General features: G+C 40.3%; 1 protein-coding gene across 1 annotated transcript; it reads left to right on the plus strand.

The window, feature by feature from the left end:
* The first annotated feature begins 12029 nt into the window (after positions 1-12029).
* PAB7 (poly(A) binding protein 7) lies at positions 12030-20863 on the plus strand. The gene is made up of 10 exons (XM_010249413.3): positions 12030-12564; positions 13346-13464; positions 13571-13764; positions 14254-14513; positions 14609-14715; positions 14786-14975; positions 17206-17501; positions 17620-17772; positions 20153-20356; positions 20431-20863. Exons 1-10 carry the CDS (start codon positions 12372-12374, stop codon positions 20626-20628), a joined length of 1914 nt encoding a protein of 637 aa, XP_010247715.1. The 5' UTR covers positions 12030-12371; the 3' UTR covers positions 20629-20863.
* Positions 20864-20940: the final 77 nt, after the last annotated feature.

Here is a 20940-nt window from a genome sequence, read left to right on the forward strand (position 1 = left end):
AGGTGCCGCTCAATGAGGAAGACCCCGAGAGGACGGTCCAGATTGGCTCTCTCCTAGATGACCGTCTTCGGGAGGAACTAGTACAGCTATTAAGGGACCGCGCCGACGTGTTCACTTGACCAGCAGTGGACATGCCGGGGATTGACCCCAAGGTAATCACGCACCGCCTGAACATCGATCCACGCTACCGACCTATCAAGCAAAAGAAAAGGAGTTTCGCTACAGAACGGTGGCAAGTGATCGCTGACAAAGTGCAAAAGTTGCTCGACGCCGACTTCATGTGGGAAGTAAAATACCCCGACTGGCTGGCCAACGTGGTGATGGTGAACAAGGCCAATGGGAAGTGGAGGATATGTATCGACTTCACCGACCTAAACAAAGTCTGCCCCAAGGACAACTTTCCTCTACCAAGGATTTACCAGCTTGTCGACGCAACGACAGGTAATGAACTCCTGAGTTTCATGGATGCCTTCTCGGGATGCACCCAAATGACCAAGAGAAAACAACTTTCATCACCGACCACGGACCATACTACTTTCGACCTCAAGAACGCCAGTGCTACCTATCAGTGATTGGCGAATGAGGTCTTCAATGATCAGCTCGGCCGAAATGTAGAAGCTTACATCAACAACATGCTCATGAGGAGCAAGAAGGCCGAGCATCACCTTGCCTACCTAAAGGAAGTCTTCGGCACCCTCAGGAAGTACAAGATGAAGTTGAACCTGACCAAATGTGCCTTTAGGGTCGGCTCTAACAAATTCTTGGGGTTTATGGTGACACAAAGGGGAATCGAGGCCAATTTGGAGAAAATACAGGTCATCCTCGATATGCTATCACCTCAGACACACAAGGAAGTGCAACGCCTCACCAGGAGAATAGCCACCCTTAGCAGATTCATGTCCAAATCCGTGGACTAGTGCCTACCCTTCTTCAAAGCCCTTAAACATCCAAAGGACTTCCAATGGACCAAGGAATGTAAACGGTCCTTTCAAGAACTAAAGTAGTATCTGAGCTCGCCGCCTCTCCTCATCAAACCGAGCCCAGGGGATGAGCTGTAGCTCTCCTCTCGGTCGGGGACGAGGTCGTCAGCTCGGTGCTAGTCAAAGAGGAATACCAGGTGCAGAAGCCAATCTACTACACCTGCAAGCTCCTCGGTGACACGGAAACCTGATACTCCAACATGGAGAAAATGGCCTTGGTGTTGGTCACCACAGCCAGAAAGCTCAAACCATACTTCTAGGCCCACAACATTCAGGTGCTCACTGACCAGCCCCTCAAGCAGATTCTCCAGAGGCCGGAAGCATCTAGCCGCCTAATCAAGAGGAACGTGGAGCTAAGTGAGTTCGACATAGATTATGCACCCCAGCCGCAATCAAGGGTCAGTTCTTGACTGACTTCATCGCCGAATGCACCTTCACCACCGAAGACCTGGCCCCGCTGCCACAAGTATGGACTCTGCATGTGGACGGCTCGTCAAATCAGCAAGGCAGTGGGGCCGGCCTCATCCTCCTCGGCCCAGACAACGCAGTGTTGGAGCACACCCTCAGGTTCGAGTTTAAAGCATCCAACAACAAAGCTGAGTATGAGGCCCCAATCATCGAACTTCGCCTTGCCCTAAAATTAGGAGCTCAGAGAAATGAAGCCTCCAGCAACTCCCAACTGGTAGTCAACCAGATCCTCGACCAGTTCGAGACGCAAATGCCCACAATGGCGAGCTTCTACAGAAGGTGCAGGAACTCATCCAACGACTCGAGCAGTTCAACATACAGTAGATTCCTCGAACCGAAAACATGTGAGTCGATGCGCTGTCATAGTTAGCCAGCTCTCCAAAAAGCGACCTCGACACAACAGTGCGATTGGACATGTTGGCCCAGCCGAGCATCGCACCAACGGCCCTCCTCATCCTCCCAATATAGCATGACCCATCCTAGATGGACCCCATCACATAGTACCTTCGAGAAGGTACTCTCCCAGAAGATCGGATAGAAGCAAAGAGGCTCCAGCACAGATCAGCTCGGTACTGCCTTATCCAAGGTCATCTCTACCGCTGCTCGCATACTCTCCCCTACCTGAAGTGCCTCTTTCCAGCCGAGGTGAACTACGTCCTCAAAGAGATCCATGAAGGCATCTCCAGACACCACCCCGGCATGCACACCCTGGTACACAAGGCACTCTGGCAAGGTTACTTCTGGCTGACCAAGAAGCAAGATGCCGCCCAGCTCGTGCGGAAATGTGATAGTTGTCAGCGACATTCCAACCTCCATCCTCAGCTTACGGTTCCCTTGAAGCCGATCACCATCCCGTGGCCATTTTCACAATGAGGCATGGACATCCTCGGTCCTTTTCCCACCACAATTGCACAGAAAAAGTTTCTCTTGGTGACAATGGACTACTTCACCAAATGGGTGGAAGTTGAAGCACTAGCACAAATTACCGCGCACAATACCCAAAACTTTTTTTGGCAAGGTATTGTCTGTCAATTTGGTATTTCGCGGGTCCTCATCACAGACAACAGGACGTAGTTCACTGACCGAAAATTTGAAGCTCTCTGCACCGACCTGAGGATTGACCATCAAACCATCGTCGTACATCGACCACAGAGCAATAGGCAAACTGAGGTGACCAACCGGACATTATTGCATGACCTAAAAACCCGACTGGACTAGGCCAAGGGATGGTGGGTCGAGGAGCTGCCGAGCATACTCTAGGCATACAAGACTACTCCGCGGACGAAGTAGTCTCCCCGACTCTCTAGGGGCCAAAGCCATGGTACCCATGGAAATAGACTCCCCGACTCTCCGGACCGAGCTTTACGATGAAGACTAGAACGACGAGGACCTCCGCATAGAACTAGACCTGGTTGAAGAAGCACGGGACTGAGCACACATCAGGATGGTAGCACAACAGAAGAGGATGGCGAAATACTACGACTCCAAAGTCCGAAGACGTGAGTTTAAAACAGGTGACCTCGTCCTCCGCAAAGTCATTATGCCTGCGCTAGGAGAAGGCAAGCTCGGACCAAACTGGGAGGGTCCATATAGAATCACTAGAGTTCTTGGACCCGACACCTACAGACTCAAAGACCTCAATGGCCGATCAATACTAAGAAGTTGGAACACTGGGAATCTCCGAATGTACTATCAGTGATTCGATGTTAATGAAAAACATTTTATTCAAGCCATATGTTGATTGCTCGACACACCACACACACACACTACGCACGATGCAACACTGCACACACATCACGTAAAACGCACAACACACATCGCGCAATACGGGGCACACAACACACGCCGCGCAACACATGCGTAGCCTGACACACAACACTGACTCGGCTGATCTTCGAACGGCCTGAGCCCACGACGCTTAGCTCAATAGTGTATCGTCGACCAAGTAAACCGCCATGGCTATCCACGGCTCAAGCCTAAAATGGAGAAGAACGCCCCTGCCCATCAAGGCCTGAGGGCGGTCATTGAACTCCACACACCCACTAACTAACAGTCAGACTCGAGCTAACCAAGCAACGGCCAGTCTTTGAAGAGCTAAAAAGCTCTCGAGACCAGTAACAGAGTGTTCCGAAGATGAGAGCTCGGAATATACTCCACCCTATTAATCGGAGACTGAAGATCTCGGCCAACCCTAGACCTCGGCCACGACAAGATCGAGGAACCCAACTATAAAAAAGAGAGAGAGAGAAGCGGCACACAAGTTTGGAACAAAAAGAGTATTTTCATTAAGTTAACATTGTCGATACATGCTTCAAAGCTCGGTATATCGAGCCATTGCAAGAAGAACAAGAGAAACAAAAGAAACCCCGTGACAACTCAATCCTCGACGGGGAGATCAGAAGCCTCATCTCCCTCCTCACCATCCTCACTCCCATCACCCTCCTACTCAACAAGGTTGTCCGAGGCGGGTGGCGTCTTGTCGTCATACGCACCCCAAGTTTGCGCAATTTCAGCCAGCTCTGGATAGTGATGTAGCTCCCTCCTCTAAAAGACGTTGAACCCCGCCTTGTATGAGCTCAAGGCGTACCGGTCCATCTTCTGCCGGTATTCAACCGAGTCCTTGTACTGAGTCATCACCGCTTTGCCGGTCTCTTGCTTCAACTGCTCCCTCTCCGCCTTCAGCTAGGTGATCTATTGCTTTGGCGGCCTCTTCACATGCTCGTCTATTTGGGCCTTTAGTTCGGCCACCTCCACTTCTAGCGCAGCTATCCACTCCTTGGTCGCCCGAAGCTCGGCCAATTAAGCCTTCAGGTACAGATATTCAGAGTGCTCTCTCTCATACATTCCCTGCAGGTCTCAAAGTCGGTCAACCAGAGCAATCTCTGAGCGTGCATTCTATGGACGAGGAACGATTTTAGCATGAAGGAACTTGCTTAAAACAACAGAAGCAAGTACGAACTTACCTGAGCTGCTACCCGGAGGAGTGAGCATTCCAAGGCGCCACTTCCAATGCCCCTAGCCTCTCGAGCGATGGACGCCATCATTATTCCACGGAGTAGCTGCTCAGGCACCCCAGGCATTTCAAGTCCGTCCTCGCGACGGACCAACCACCGCGGTACGTGGATGGCCGAGCTGCTGCCCCCGACTTTAGTCTGCGAAAGAATAGTAGTTCGGCGAATGTCCTCCGGATCCACCACGTCCTCGTCATCATTTCCCCGTTGTCAAGCCCTTTTTTGGTGACAGGACGCCCTCTCGAAAGATCTCAACGGGGGACTACCTCTGGGAGGACCAGCGGCTGCACACCAGCCCGGTTTTGCCTCTGTCGATTCTCTTTCATTTGACAAACAATCTCCTCCTCACTCGCCATCTCCACACCTACACCACGGAATTGTAACAGTAAACACAAGATAAAATAAAAAAGGGGGAAGAGGATTCGACAAGTAAACCGAAGCGACAAAAACAAACCGTCCACCCTGCACATCAATCCGGCGGGCATTAACATTTCAGATGCATGTGTACGCCACCACATCTATCTCACTGATCATGCTCAGGACCGACCTCTCCTCCCAAGTAATCATAGGCCACTTGGGCTGTAGCACCTTCTTCCTCGGGAGTTGTAGCGTAACCGGGAAGGGGAGGCCCCCGAGACAGTGTACAAAGAAGAAGGTCTCCTTCCAATGCATCACAGAGGTGGAGGCCCCGACCAACACCTTGATGTTCTTCCTGGCCGAGAAATAATAGTAGCTTTACTGGTGAAGATTCAACTAGAGAAGGTAGCTCACCATACCCAGGGTCAACTCGATGTCATGGACCGCGCAATAAGACACAAGGCCGAACAAAAATATAAAGGAATTTGGCATCAACTGCATCGGCAATACTCGATACCATCCAAACACCCTGACTACCCCTTCGTTCAAAGGAAACCTCAGCCCGGCTTCCAAGCTGCTCTCGTACACACACACCTCGCCTGGTCGAGCATCCGTTGGCCTCTTGTCGGCCTGTGGACACCTCATCCCGAACTCCTCAAGGATGTCATATATAGCCGAGATCCAAGCCATGTCCCAAGGGCCAAAACGCAGGGGTGGTCCCGAACCGACGACTAGCCAGCGCGGGAAGCTCTACCTCCACTCTAGAAGGGCCAACCTCGGCGACCTCAAAGTCCCCGACCTCAGACTTATAGTTAGAGCCACTACAACAAGAAGAGGAACTAGAAGAAGAAGAAGAGGAAAGGGGAGATGGGGAAGACATCTTACCGGACTTGAAGCCGCAAAATCAAAATGAAAGCCGAGCAACGCTGACAACCCCTCACCAAGCTATTTAAGAAGTTCCTCTCGCAAATGGTGAAGGACAAATGCCCTTCCACCCCTTCTTATAACCCCCAGAAGTGTGAATCGGAGCCAGATCAATGGTGGAGATCAAGCGCCGCTCTAACGAAGCTCGGGAAGACAAATTGACGTGACTGTCACCACACACACAAGGCCTCGAGAACCGAAGAGACGATCTTGACAAGCAACGGTAAAGACATTAATTACCTCGGTCCGCCCTGATGCGCCGGTCCAACCAACGCTGCGGACACCCGCGGTTCGCTCTGGACCACCGGTCCAATAAGCCTTTCGAGTCTCCCTAAGACACCCAACGACGAACCCTAACCAAAGGAGCCTGTGCTGCACCCCAATCGGGCACTCCACTCTTCAACTTCGGAACTAGGGGAGTGGTGTTCGGATTCCGAAACTTCAAACACAAGTTCCTCAACCAAAGAACGAAGAGCCCTTCCACGGCGCAACACCGCCAAGCATCAGGGAGACACAGACTTTGGAGCTTAACTCAACTCCTCGGTGCCTGGCCGAACTAAATGATCGTGTAATACCTCGACCGAGCACTCTGCCTCCTCGACTCCATAACTGGGGGAGTGGTGTTCGGATTTCAAAGCTAGAATTCTCGAAGTTCCGTAGCCGACGATCGAAGAACTCCTTAGCCATAACCCACATTACGGAGATTCTAAATTTTGGCAAGCACCAGGGAACACTAAGTGGACCAGACTTCAACTTTGAGTTTCTTAACTGAGGAACAAAGCATCATGTCACGCAATACCTCGACCGAGTTGGACCCGTTCCTTATCGGGGAGTGGTGTTCGGTTCATGGATGAGTTGGCCTTAGGAGACACGTGGCCACCCAGTCATCACTCAGTCACCCTGGCCACGTCAGCACAGTCTGGTCAAATCCGCAGCATACGCCGACTCCACGGCCCCGGTCGCGCTACACTATTATTGTAGCCCCCCATCTTATTTTCTTAGCCACATCACGCGGATAAGCACAACTACGGATAGGAGGAGGGAGGAGGACAACTCCATTATGGAATAGGACTCTATCCCAAAGACCTCGGCGGTTAACCTCATCCCGGCAACCCTGGAAGTCCAATCTGACCAAGACACGAACCTTATGCTATAAAGAGGTACTCCCTGGTCAAGGTAAGGAATTCCAACTTCTGATACTCATACTGTTACTCTACTCGGACCAGCACCCATATTGCTCGGCCTGACCATCCATCACCTTCTACTGACTTGAGCGTCAGAGTATCTACCCGGGTATAACTCCTTGAGCCTCTGACACCTTTTCTTGATCATAGGTCTTGAAGCGTGACCTTGTCCTTCAACCTCGTCTCTGCCCAGTTGGCAAGGATTATCTGACCGCATTCCTCGGTTTGTGCCCCACCTTGGATCAAGAAGCATCACAACCCAATCAGCCCCCTTAGTTATATGAAAACAATTGACTGAAATTTGTTTTTCAAGTTTAATTATGACATGTAACAAAAACAATGAATCTATTTATCTATCTATTTATATATGTATATAAAGACAGTCCACATCAACCTTGCTTCTCCTTGCTTCATTACCCCAACCCTGCATTCTCCTTGACTCTCTCTCTCTCTCTCTCCACCACTCCCAATTTGCCATCTTAGCACCCTCCCTTCATTCCTCTCCCTTCCCATTGGGTTCTCTCTCTCCCCCCAACAACTCACGTCTCTCAATTTCTATAACAACCTAACTTCTCTCCTTAATTAGCTCACTATATGTTTTATCCTCTCCTTCACTTCTATCTCTAATTCTTCTCTATTCTCTCCACTTTCCCAATAGAAATAGGGCCATAATTTATTAATATTTAGTTTTCAAAATCAAACAATATTTATATCTATTCTCTCCACTTTCCCACTTGGTTTACTTTGATCATACCTGGTTTTACATTAATTAACAACAAATTGTTTACTTTAATTAAAAATAATGTAATTTACCATAATTACATTTACTTTGATTAATATATAGTAAACAATTTAAGCTTAAAAAGTAAATAATTTATATTAATTTATTGTTATTGTAAATAATTAATTTATATACATTACTACTAAACAATAGCAATTTCAATAATTTTTTGGAAATTACCATAAAATATTGTAATTTATTGTTATTTAATTTACTGTTAGTTATTAGTTATAGAAAATTATTAAAATTGTAGGGATGGCAATTTTCCTTGTAAAACTAGGGCCCCACCCTACCCCGCCTGAACAGGGCAAGTTTTCTCAAATCTTAAATGGGGATGGGGCAGAGATGAGGTGGGGACAGGGAAAACATTTTTGCCCCAAATTAAGGATGGGGTTTGCATATTTTCCCCAAACCCAATGGTAAATTAATAAAATATCCATAGAATTAATATTGATTTATAAAATATCTATAAGTTTTCCTCAAATTCTCATAATCCTACGATTCCATAATTTTATTTATAAAATACCTCCAAATTGACATAGTCCAATTCTTAAAATACCCCCAAATTCCCATCATAAATTAGATTTTTTAGGTAGTTGCCTCAGGGTAGGAAAATTTTGGGGATGGGGAATGGGTGCCTCACCCCAAACCTGCTCCACCACTATGGTCCGGGTGGGGATGGAGTAGAGTGTCTTGATTTATGGGGGCGAGGGACAAGGAGGGGGTGCCTCATCTCTTGCATCACTCGGGCCACCGCTAGTATCCCTATAATTTAGTATTTTACACAAAATAAAACAAAAAAAAATGGATAAGGCTTCATATAGGAAGAGTGTGATACAAATATGTTTAGTATTTGCACTCTTCCCAAACCGAGCCTAAGCTTTCAATGGGATTGGTTATTTGATTTCTTTTTTTGAGATGTTTAAATTTAGAGATTCTTTGAGTGTCAAAAATTGGATAAGAGTATTGTACAAAAAATCAAAATGCATTCAGACCCTAGAAAAAAATGTTTTGTAATAAAATAAAGAAAAACTCTATGATGCTGAAAAGACATGATATCGAAAGGATTTGACCAAGTTTTTCAATTTGTAGAATGTGAGAGTGAAACTTGGATGCATGTCTGACATGACATGTATATTAAGGAGAGTGAAATAACTTTGATCAATCAGAAAACCCTTTCCCACCCCACCCCATGAGTTCTAGTGTGTGTTTGGTTTAGTTTATATTTTGTCCATTCAATGTTTGTATTTTATTTGTTTGTAAAACCAAGAAAGGTAATAATTACAATTATTTATGACAATTAGTTGCCACTAGGCTCTACATCATCATAATAATGAAAAAACACCTAACCATTTGTAGAAGTTTTAAAAAATAAGTTCCTCAAACGGTAGGCGTGCACAAAAACCAAATCCACTTTTACCATTCTCGATGTATATGGAAAAGCGAGAGGGGAACTGCTGAAGTGGCACCTATGCGGCAGCAGCGTTTATTGAATAAACGCCCATGAAACCAAACACCCTGTTAATGAATACCGGTAATATAACTTCTTGCACTGAAACTTCTGTGCTGAGTTTACCTAAGTTTCGTGGTAGTTATAGTTAGCTCCCCTCCCCGGAATTTTTTTTTAACTCGGAAAGAGGGGTTACACACAATTAATAAGGACTAAATCTCTCATAAGGTTTAGAGGATGAATGAGCACAGTTAGCTAGCCAACTGTGTTTACTTCTCTAAAGACATACTCCACCTCATCATCAATCTCCGCAAGTAGTTGCCTGCATTCTTCAATGGTCATCTTCAATCTCTACGAGGGCTCCACATGATTATTGAAGCAATCAATAACGAGTTTGGAATCGCCTTCAATAGTAATCCACTTGCTGTTGAAGTTGATAGCAATTAGTTAGGCCAAACTTCCGCTAAATTAATAGTAGAAGAGCCAATACTATGGTCAATGATTTAATTCAAGTGATTTCTAGCTACGCAACCAGCTAAACACTTGCTATTAACATAAGAAGCATCAAAATTGATTTTAGGCCCCGTTCCCTTTTCGTTAAGTTACTTATCAGGTAAATGCAATTACTTGGGTAAGTTTTTCTTGGGAAACACTTATCCGGGTAAGTGCATTTACCCATGTTCTTTTATTTCTCATGTAAATAAGGCAATGATCATTTTAGCCATAAAAATTCATAATTGAAAAGATCATTTTTGTCCCATTCAAGTATTGGCAACTTTCCCCCTAGGTGGGAGAGCTATTTACCCACGTAGGAGATGTACCCAGGAAAATAAATTTTCCCTAGTTACCAAATAAATCTTAAAAAAGAGCATGGGATCCTTGGTCAATAGAACCAAAATTCCATTGACCAACTTTCCCCCTCTCAAAATCCAAAAAAAGAACACCCCCTCAATAGTATCTAAACATGAGCTCATCCATTTGACTGGAATCCATCACTTCTCTTTGCAAATTCTAAAATTGGAGTAAGATTTTACTTCCATAAAGGCATTACTTCAATTATTGAAAACTAGGCAATTTAACCACACTTATCCAAAGGGGGGGGGGGGGGGGGGGCAGTGGATGAATATGACTAGTGGGTGCCAATTGGACTAGATTTGTTCCAATCCAATCCAGTTCACTGTGAGTCCATTCAAATGGACTAGATCCAATCCAATCCAATGAATATTTTGGACCATTTTGGACCGGTCCAATTCAATGCCTGGACCATCCAATCTGTTCAAATTCATTTTAATTTAGATTGGTTTCAATCCAAATCTGATTCATTGACACCTATTTTCTTATCTTATATCAAGATATTAACTTAATCCAACCAAATTCAATATAAATTTATTACAGACGGACCAGGTCCAATCCAATCTAATCTAATAATAATTTGAACTAGATTGGTCCAATCCAATCTAATCTAATAAATAATTTGAATTAGACTGGTCCAATCCAATATGTCTTGGTGGTCCGTCCAAATTGATTTTGGACAATCCAAATCTGGTTCATTGACACCTATTTTCTTATCTTATATCAAGATATTGACTTAATCCAACCCGATTCAATATAAATTTATTACAGACGGACCAGGTCCAATCCAATCTAATCTAATAAATAATTTGAATTAGACTGGTCCAATCCAATATTTCTTCGTGGTCCATCCAAATTGATTTTGGACTGGACGGGGGTCCAGTCCAAAAATATTACATACAATAATAAAAAACAATATATTTATTATTTACAAAAAAAATAAAAATATTATATACAAAATATTGAAGAATATAATATTAAATTGAATCTATCAAATCCACTAATCTATAGTTATTTCATAAAAAGATTTTTTATTTCATAAAATTTATAGAAATAGAAATATTAATAATGGAATAATTATTTTAGTAATTAAAACTATGAATTTGTATATGATATGTATCGTAGAAATTTTAACAAATTTGATATACTTTAAGTTAAGATTATATTATTATAAATTATTAATTGATATTTTAATTTGCACTTGAAAATTTAATATTTAGTTGACTCTTTCTTAATGTTAAAAAATTAAAATAGTAAAATAAAAAATAATTGATATAATAATTAAAATATAATAGGTGCATATGTTTAGTATCTTACACTCTTGATTGATGCACTAAATAAAATTATGCATCCCGGTTCATTAATCGTAATATATTTCTTCATATATATCCTTAATATTTACATTTTCTATGTATTTATATACTATTTGGTGATCATTTTGATATTAAATTTAGTATTATTAATATATTTATAAAATTTCTATGTATTTATATAACACATTCATGCATTTCCATCTTTTTCGTCCATATCCATACATTTTCAAAGCATATCCTTATCCGTATCCGTATCCATATCCATATCCAACTTATTCGATATCAATACTTTAATTCTTATTTTCGTGCATCTTGTTAAAGGATTTTAAGATAATTGCAATTAATAGGAGAGGTTTCAACAACAGTAAAAAACTTTATAGTTTTCAACGATTTACCCCGAGGAAAATTAAGTGAGGTAACGTGTCACGTATAACAGTTTCATAACAGCCAAGGCTGCTTCTTTCAGACAGCCAAGCTTTTTTCGACAGAGGAGGATCAGGGTCTGGGGTGAGGAGTTCGGATCTGCTACCTACAAACGCTCCCAACTAACCACTGCAGCCGCATATTGGAACCATCTCCCCATAAATGACAAGGGAGATGCTCCAAATATACGGCTGCAGTGGCTTATTGGGAGCGTTTGTTGGTAGAGAGAGGGAACGGGAGCGTGGTGAAGTTAGGTTGGACCCAGTCAGGGAGAGATTCCACCCCAACTCCCGCGCCCCTGCAAATCCACACAAACACCTTCTCTCTCTGATATTCCGCAGAACGAATGTTTTCAAAATTTTGACTTACTTAGGATCTTTTCGCAGAAATCCATTCCCTAAGAAGGAAATCGGTGCAAATAAGGAAAGTTCTTTATTAATCCTCAATCCTTCTTCCTTCTTATATCTCCTACCTGGCTGCATTGCACGAACCAGCAGAGAAGAACAGTTGTTGTCGTCGTTGTTATTGTTTTTTTTTCTTTTTTTTTTTTTATTCTCTCTTCTTCCCTCGTAATTTCCGTGTGTAATTGGGGAGTTTGAGAGAGTCTCGTTCTCGTGTTGCTTCGTCAATGGCGGTTCCTTCTACCGTCCCTGCGCAAGCATCGCTTTACATTGGCGACCTTCATCCTGACGTCACCGATGGGCAACTCCTTGAGACCTTCTCCGTCATTAATAACCTTGCGTCTGTGCGGGTTTGCAGAGACTCCTTGTCCGGGCGATCCCTCGGTTATGGTTATGCCAATTTCGTTACTACTCAAGACGGTATTGATTAGAACGAATGAACCCTTTCTTTCTTTTTTCGATTCTTTCTTTTTCTCTCTTGAGTTTGGTATACTACAATGCTGATTCTTCTGTTGGCTTTTATGATTATTTGTGTTCATTTAATTGGATTGTAATCTGTCATTTCTCCCCCTTTTCTTTCTTATACTAGATTGATATCTATTGTCATGAGTCATGACTTTTATTTCTTGACGACCCATTATTTAATTTACAGACAACTGAAAGAACATGTGACATATTGTTCACTTTTGGATTACAATGATGGTTATTTTCTTTTCCAGTTGTATGTCTTCTGTATCTGCTTATCTTAATTGGGTTGCAATCTGTCTTTCTATTTTTCCTTCTTCTTTTCTCCTTAATATTCAAGATTGCTCTCTGCTGTCATTAGTTTTATGTTTTTTTATTATGAATTATTTGATATTTTAGAAAGCCAAGAGCATCAACCAAGTTTAATTTTCTACCATCCTTTTCTTTAAAATGATAATTCTCCCAGTTCTCTCTGATTCTTTATCTGTTGCATATATGCTCGATTGAATTCTAATAACCTCTCTTGGCTGGTTTATTAGTACGGTTGTATACTCTCTACTATTTGATTCATGTTGCCTTTGTTCTTTTTTCTTTTTTGGAAAAAAAAAGGAAAGAAAGATTCCTCCTTTCCTTATATCTTCTTTTTTTTGTTGGAATCCCTTTCTTACTATATTGTATGTCATTTTAATATGATTTAGTTAACTCATTTCTCTTAATTTTTTCTGTTTCTGAATAGCAATCCAGGCAATTGAAAAACTGAACCACACTCCGTTGAATGGGAAGATGATGAGAATTATGTGGTCACATCGTGATCCAGATGCAAGAAAAAGTGGTATAGGAAATCTGTTTGTGAAGGTATTTATATTCTTCTGGAAGATACTGGCAAGGAGTTATCTTGGTTAAGTTCCATGTACGTTTGATTTGGATTTTGACTGCAATGTCTCTGTTCATTATTATCCAGAATCTGGATGATTCCATTGATAATGTGAGGCTTCACAAGATGTTCTCAAAATATGGGAACATCTTATCATGCAAAGTCGTGACATCTCAGGATGGAAAGAGCAAAGGATATGGGTTTGTCCAGTTTGAATCTGAGGAATCGGCAAAAAGTGCGATAGAGAAACTTAATGACTCCACTGTTGGAGGAAAAAAGATGTACATGCAAACCCTTCTCTTATTTAGTTATATCATAGCTTTATTGTTTAGTTATTATTATTATGCTTTTTGTCAATAGTCGTTGTTGTCCTTTTCACTGTTAATTTTCTCATGTCATAACCTGCATGTGTTAAGTCATGTTGCTGTCTGCTCTTCGCTAATTACATTGATCCTTTTTTTTTGTAATTTTGTTTCATGATCACCATATTTTTTACTACTTTGTCTTTGTTATTTGATGCTTTTATCGTTCTCCTTTAGTCATAATGTGCATGTGTTAAGCCCTATTGCCTCTAAATTTAGTTTGATCTTAATTCTTTTGTTTGATTCTCTGGTATTCACTGCTATTGTTGCATTTTGCTACTTTTCTTCTTGTCATACTTTGCACATGTTTAGTCCCATTTTCATTCTTTAATCATTATTTATATTGGACACTATCAAATTTTGTTTCATGATTGATATTCATTGCAATATTATTCTTGCATGGTGTAGATATGTTGGAAATTTCATAAAGAAGAGTGATCGGGTTTTACGCAGCCCCAATGCTAAATATACAAATCTGTACATGAAGAATCTGGACCAGGATGTGTCTGAAGAACTTCTGCAAGAGAAGTTCTCTGAGTTTGGAAAAATTACTAATCTGGTTATCTCAAAGGATGAAAATGGGAACTCGAAGGGTTTTGGATTTGTCAATTTTGAAAGCCCAAATGATGCCAAGCAGGCAATGGAGGCAATGAATGGAACCCAACTTGGTAATTTCTGTTCCATTTAATATCTCCAAATTGATAAATAGGAAATTTGGGTCCCATTTTGATTCTATTGTTTTAATTTTGTTCATGCTGAATAGGATCAAAGACTCTATATGTAGCAAGAGCACAGAAAAAGGCAGAGCGGGAGCAAATCTTGAAGCATCAATTTGAGGAAAGACGTAAGGAGCAAATCCAGAAGTACAAGGTAGTTCCTTCATAGGTCTCACTGAATCATTTCTGCTTTCTCTTCATAATACATGCACTTTTCAATTTAGGGTTCAAATGTATATGTCAAGAACATTGATGATAATGTTGGTGATGATGAATTACGGGAGCATTTTAGTCGATGTGGCACTATTACTTCTGTGAAGCTTATGCGTGATGAAAAAGGAATAAGTAAGGGGTTCGGGTTTGTATGCTTCTCAACTCCTGAGGAGGCCAATAAAGCTGTAGCCACCTTTCATGGTAAGTTGGTATAATCTTTTCACAATTTCAAACCTGTATACCTTGGATCATGCTCTTTCTTCAAATGATATGGAATTGAGTGTGTCTGGTTATACACTACTAGCAATCCACCATGTACATTGTGTCCAGGTTCTATTGGATCTGGGTTCATGTATTTCTTGGTAGATTTTGTTGCCATCTTCCTAATAATTGGCACCTATTGGGCTCCTGACTCAGCCATTTAAAATAGAAAATAATAAATTAGAATTTATATTGTATTTAAATGTGCAAAAGGGAAAAGCGGAAAAATAAATAAATATTATTGTTTGCATGGCCTACCAAGCCTTTTAACTATCCAGGATACATTTCTCAAACCTCCTCCCTTCTTTTTGTTCAATGCATGAAATTTGCAAGGAGAGAAGTCACTTAATATTTGAGAGATATGAGGAGTTGTGTAGATCAGTTGTTGATGTTCTTATTCTTTTGTCCCTCTATAATTTTGGATTTTAGTTCATGTTTGGGAGTGCTTATTGAGCAAGTGCTTATTCAAATAAGCACTTATTTGCATTTGGCACCCAACTTTTTCAAGTGCTTATTTTAAAAAATAAGCACCTATTTCATATTGGGTGTTTGGTAGTCTTTTTCTCCAATAAGCACTTAAATAAGCATTTTTTACTATTTTGTCCTTCATTTTCTTTCAAATTTCTTGAAAGTACTTTTACAAAAGTAAAAGTACTTTTATGAAAGCAGTTTTACGAAAGCATTTTTATAAAAGTACTTTTACGAAGTATTTTGATGAAAGCACTTTAATAAAAGCACTTTTACGAAAGTACTTTTATAAAATTCAACTAGGGATAATTTTGGAAGGAAAAAAAATAGAATAAGTGATTATTGTATAAGTACTTAAAAAAGCTGGAAATTTAGGCTTAAAAAATAAGCACTTATTTCGGGCTTATTTCCAAAGCACCAATAAGTGCTTAATGGTGTGGTCCTGGCCCAAATAAGCACTTATTTTTAAGCACTCCCAAACACGGCATTAGAGTAATTGGAAATATGATGATGTAGATTTTTTTCCTAAGCTGCTGATATGAATAAACAAACAATTTGTATGGGGCCTTGCCAATTTAATGTGTTTATTTAGTAAGTACTCAGCTTACTGATAAAGATGAATTTAGTAATAACTAAAATTGATATATATGCATATATGTCATTTATCCTTTAGCATACTAGACTTATATAAACTTGTGGTTTGAATCCCAATCTGGTATACAGATTGGGTCCACTATCTTGGACCCCCATTAGGTGGGCGTGATGCCATAGGTAATTGGATTCCATTGGCAGTTTGGTCACTCCTAATTATTGCTAGCAAATATTGGCATTGGTTTCCATATATGTTGATTGCTAGGAAGCTACTACATGGCTGCATAGTTTCAATTGTATGATAAATAAGCTACAATTTTTGCTATGTACTGCTAAAAGTATACAGTAGAAAAGGGAAAATGTATAACCAAAACCAGATGCACTTATGAAAGAGGAATATTCAGGTGTGGGAGGGCTGTTAAAAAAGCTTCCATACCGCTTCTCTCTTGCTGTGTGTGTGTGTGTATAAGGACTTCTTGAGGCAATCTGGATGGCTAAACCTAACCCATGTTGAACTCCTGAGAAAAGGTTCTAGTGTACTCAGTTTAGTGTGGAAAATGGTTAGAAGTTGGTTTCAAAGTGAAAGGTTTTTACTCCCATGTTGGAGATTTGGTTCAATGAGTGTTGTTTACTCAAGATTGTAATGATAACTTTATTCTCAATATGTTTTCTTTTTATTATCTTTTGGAGTTTTTCCATTGTATGAAAGGATGATTTGAGTGTTGGGGGATTTGTGTTTGGGTGTGTTTTAAACACTCTGGCATTTTGTATTCTTTCTCCTTTTTTCTATTATATTTCCTTTGCTTGTTATGAAAAAGTATCCCATGAATCTATGCTGTCTAGAGTGGAAAATAGGAATATGTCATCCTGATGTTTACCAACCTGATTTCTTCGTAGTACAAAACAGAAATTTCAAAATAACATCTGGCATCCTGGAACCAAGAAAAATGTAAGTCAATTTTTTCTCTTCCCTAGTAAGGAATTGATTCCTGTACACAACATGCTAAATTGTTTGGTAACATTAAGAAATGGGTTGATGTTGAAGAATAGATAGTAAGTAATCAAATTTCATATTTTTTGTTTGACAATGATATTCTTGGATGCCTAACAGGATGCATGTTTCGCCGGAAGCCCTTGTACGTGGCTATAGCACAAAGAAAAGAAGAGAGGCAAGCACAATTGCAACTTCAGTTTTCACAGAATATGCCAGCATTAGGGGGTCCCTCAACTGCTGTTATCCCTGCTGGATACCCACCCCTTTACTATACACCTCCTCCTGGTGTTGTTTCACAAATTCCTCCTCAGCAGGGGCTTATGTATCGACCTCTTGGTTTGAGGCCAGGATGGAGGCCCAGTGGATATGCACCTCCACCCAGACCAGCTTTTCAACCTATGCCACTTCCTATGGTAAGTGTTCCTTAACTCTTATTTGATAAATAATGATTTTGATGAATTTATCAACAAAATAACCAATTTGTGTATATATTGTTCACATGTGATTATTAATAAAATCAGTTCATAACAGATTCCTACTGCACCAAGACAGCAGAGACAAAATAGAGGCAGGATAAATGGGTATATGCTTCCCCAGGGTGGTGGAAACTCTGTCCAGTTTATGCCAAATCTGCAACAGCCAACTCAGTCAGCAAATTCACTGAAAGATTCAAGCAATCAACAGGTAAGCCTGCTATTTTCGCTACTGGTTTCTAATGAGTTGCCTTGTGAAGATGTGCTGGAGTAACTAAAGAAAAATGACTTTCATTGGTGTTTTTTTTTTTTTTTGAGAAATACTTTCATTGGTGTTCTCTCAAGGCATTAAGTACGTTTTTATATAATCTATTTGACAACAGAAATCTATTTTCCTTTAAAAGTAAAATAGATAATGGCATAGTGCTTTTGCTTGACAGCAGAGAAGCTAGAACTTCGGATAATACTTTCATATATGGAAGCATGACTTAATTGAACTTACACATATTGATATAAATTATACAAATTTACAATTAGAAAAGAAACCTATTGGATTGGGGCTTTAATGATCTGAAAATGTATTTGATTGTTCTCACTTTGAAAGTGTTTTAAGTTATGACGCTGTTTAGAGGAAATTCTATTTAATTTCATCTCCAGCTTTCCTGTCTTCTTCGTCTGCCAAGAATTTTTTTTTACCATATTTAAGTGACCAAAATTTAACGATGGATATGACAGTGACAGAACGGTGTACTGATAAAGTATTCATGTAGCCAACCCATATAGTTGGGACAAGGCTTAGATGATGACGATGATATTTAATCTGGTTAATTGTGTCACATTTGTATACTGGTCTGCTCCATTTATTGAGTTGGTAGAATTGGTCAACTTGTGACACTAGAACTCATGATTTACAATTTGAGTTCTAATAGAAATTCTCTGCATCTCAAGCTGCCAAGAATTTTTTTTACCATATTTAAGTGTCCATAATTTAATGATTGATATGACAGAGAACAGAATGGAATACTGATGCAGGATTCATATAGCCAACCTCATATAGTTGGGATAAGGCTTGGATGATGATGATGATCATCATCATCATATTTATATACTGGTCTGCTCCATTTATTAGTTGGTAGAATTGGTCAACTTGTGACATTAGAACTCATGATTTACAATGAGTTCCTAATAGAAATTCTCTGCATCTCAAGCTTTCAAGGTTCATTGCAATTTATAATTTGAATAATAATAATTGTTTTTTTGTTTCTTGCCCCTGCTTCTCCCCGCCCCTCCTGTGTGTGCATTTCTTTTAAGCAAACCTTTTTATTTGGTTTCATAGTTTCTTCAGATATCATACCTTTCTTTAGGCTCCTTATACTCCCATACTTTTTTTTTTTGAATTTGTACGATTGCTTCCTGCCACTTTTGGTTAATACTTCAATACGCTTGATGATCCCCCACTACTGCAGATAGTAGAGATGCATGGTCACCTTGCTGAAGATCAAATGACTACATATATAATAGATAATCATGTTCTATTGCAGCACCTAGAACATCGATTTGTTTTGTTAAGGAATAAAATTTTAGTATAATGCCCTTTAATCGCTAAAGATGTACATCTAAGAGTTTTTAATTAAATTCAAGCCTCAATTATTTTTTATTGGTAATTTTGAACTTTATTAATTTGTGAAAAGTAACAATTTACAAACAAGTATACCAAGCAGTCCTCAAAACAATATCTATAGACTGGTTTGAGAAATGTTACTTTTCTAACATAGGAAATAATATCAAATACTGGAGACTTTCCTTGTAATTGAGGATGTATCCTAGGAACCTTGTTCACATATATAGTTTTGAAAGTAAGGTCCGTTTGATACATCTGAAAATATCTCTTTGATATATTGGTTTACTGTAAGTACATTCTGAAACTGAGTGAGGACCTATCCTAGGAGACTATACTTTTCATTTTACACCAGCATTTCATAATATGAAAGTTTTCATAGTAAATTTTACTTTTATAATGTTGTCAACAAACTTTTACAGGCAATAAAAGAGATATTTAGAAAGACAAGTTTTTATAGTCTTGAAGTAGCTTTTATTTCGCCAAAAAAAAATAGCTTTTAAGTGCCGATGACCCATTATTTAAGATGGTCACTTGGCACCCCCTCCAATTTGGAAGCGTGGAATCAACCCCTCAGAACTGCAGGCTCTCCGTGGTTATGGCCAGTGCCCAGTGGGCTACGATTTCATTGTAATGTAGTATGTAATACCCCCCCTAAAAACAAAGAAGCATTAGCTAGGGCTACTATTTTGAGCAACTAATTTTTCATCCAAATTCAATCTGTACACTACGTTGGTTAACATCCATTTTTGGGGAAAAAAAGCCATAATCACATTTGCTTATAATGATGTTATATATTGTTCAGAGACAATCATAGACTTAAAAGTCACTGTTTTTCCTTGAGTTGCATTTCCATTTTATATTTGTAGATATCATGATCTTCTTCCTGACATGTATGCATGTTTTCATGTCCTAAATTGTGGATTATTTATCAGCAATTTATGTGTTATAATATCTGAGCTTTGCATTGCAGCGAGTGGGAAAGACCAACTATGTCCCAAATGGGCGTCTGCGTGACGCTAGCAATGGACCAATAATCCCATCAACTGCTTCCAATCTTGTTGGAGCTGTATCCCAAGGATCAGACATGTTAAGTAGCATGCTTGCTGCTGCTACACCACAGCACCAGAAGCAGATACTAGGCGAGCGCCTCTATCCCCTTGTCATGAAACACAAGGTAAGATTAGAAACATATTCCAGTTTATCTTGCAGGATCTTGCATATATCTAAAGAAATATACACGGTTTGCAGCCTGAACTTGCAGCAAAAATAACCGGCATGCTTTTGGAGATGGACAATTCAGAATTACTTCTGTTGTTGGAATCACCTGAATCATTGGTTGCTAAAGTTGAAGAAGCACTGCAGGTGCTAAAGCTCTCAAATACCAAGGTTGCTGGACAGGATTCCCTTCATCCCAATTACTTATCGACTGAGGTTGCAGTCAACTAAATAACCATATTCTGGAACTGCGGTTATGCTCTGCAATTTTAGGGCTTTCAAATTTTTGATAGTGAGCATTAGAGCTTCCAATTTTGTCTTCTAAATCGATTCCTTTCATAGATTTATTTTTATTTTTATTTTTTTGTAAGAGTGTGAACTGTAACTTTCGGTATCTGACCTGCTTATCTGGATGCCCGGTTGTCCTTAAAAAGATTGGGTGGTAAAAACAGGTTTTTTCGATTCATGTTTTGCTTCTGACCATATGGACTGGCGACTGTGTTGAACTGTTGACGGATCGTGGTAAATCTAAATGCATATGCT

Source organism: Nelumbo nucifera, chromosome 2, assembly GCF_055504915.1.
Source record: "Nelumbo nucifera cultivar China Antique chromosome 2, China Antique-T2T, whole genome shotgun sequence".
In the NCBI taxonomy this organism is placed as follows: Eukaryota; Viridiplantae; Streptophyta; class Magnoliopsida; order Proteales; family Nelumbonaceae; genus Nelumbo; species Nelumbo nucifera.

Bases quoted from the DNA above. Each gene is read 5' to 3' on its own strand.
- PAB7 (XM_010249413.3), top strand. From the start codon at position 12,372: ATGGCGGTTCCTTCTACCGTCCCTGCGCAAGCATCGCTTTACATTGGC. The intron at 12,565-13,345 runs GTATTGATTAGA...GTTTCTGAATAG, and splicing joins TTTCGTTACTACTCAAGACG to CAATCCAGGCAATTGAAAAA. The intron at 14,514-14,608 runs GTAATTTCTGTT...CATGCTGAATAG, and splicing joins AATGAATGGAACCCAACTTG to GATCAAAGACTCTATATGTA.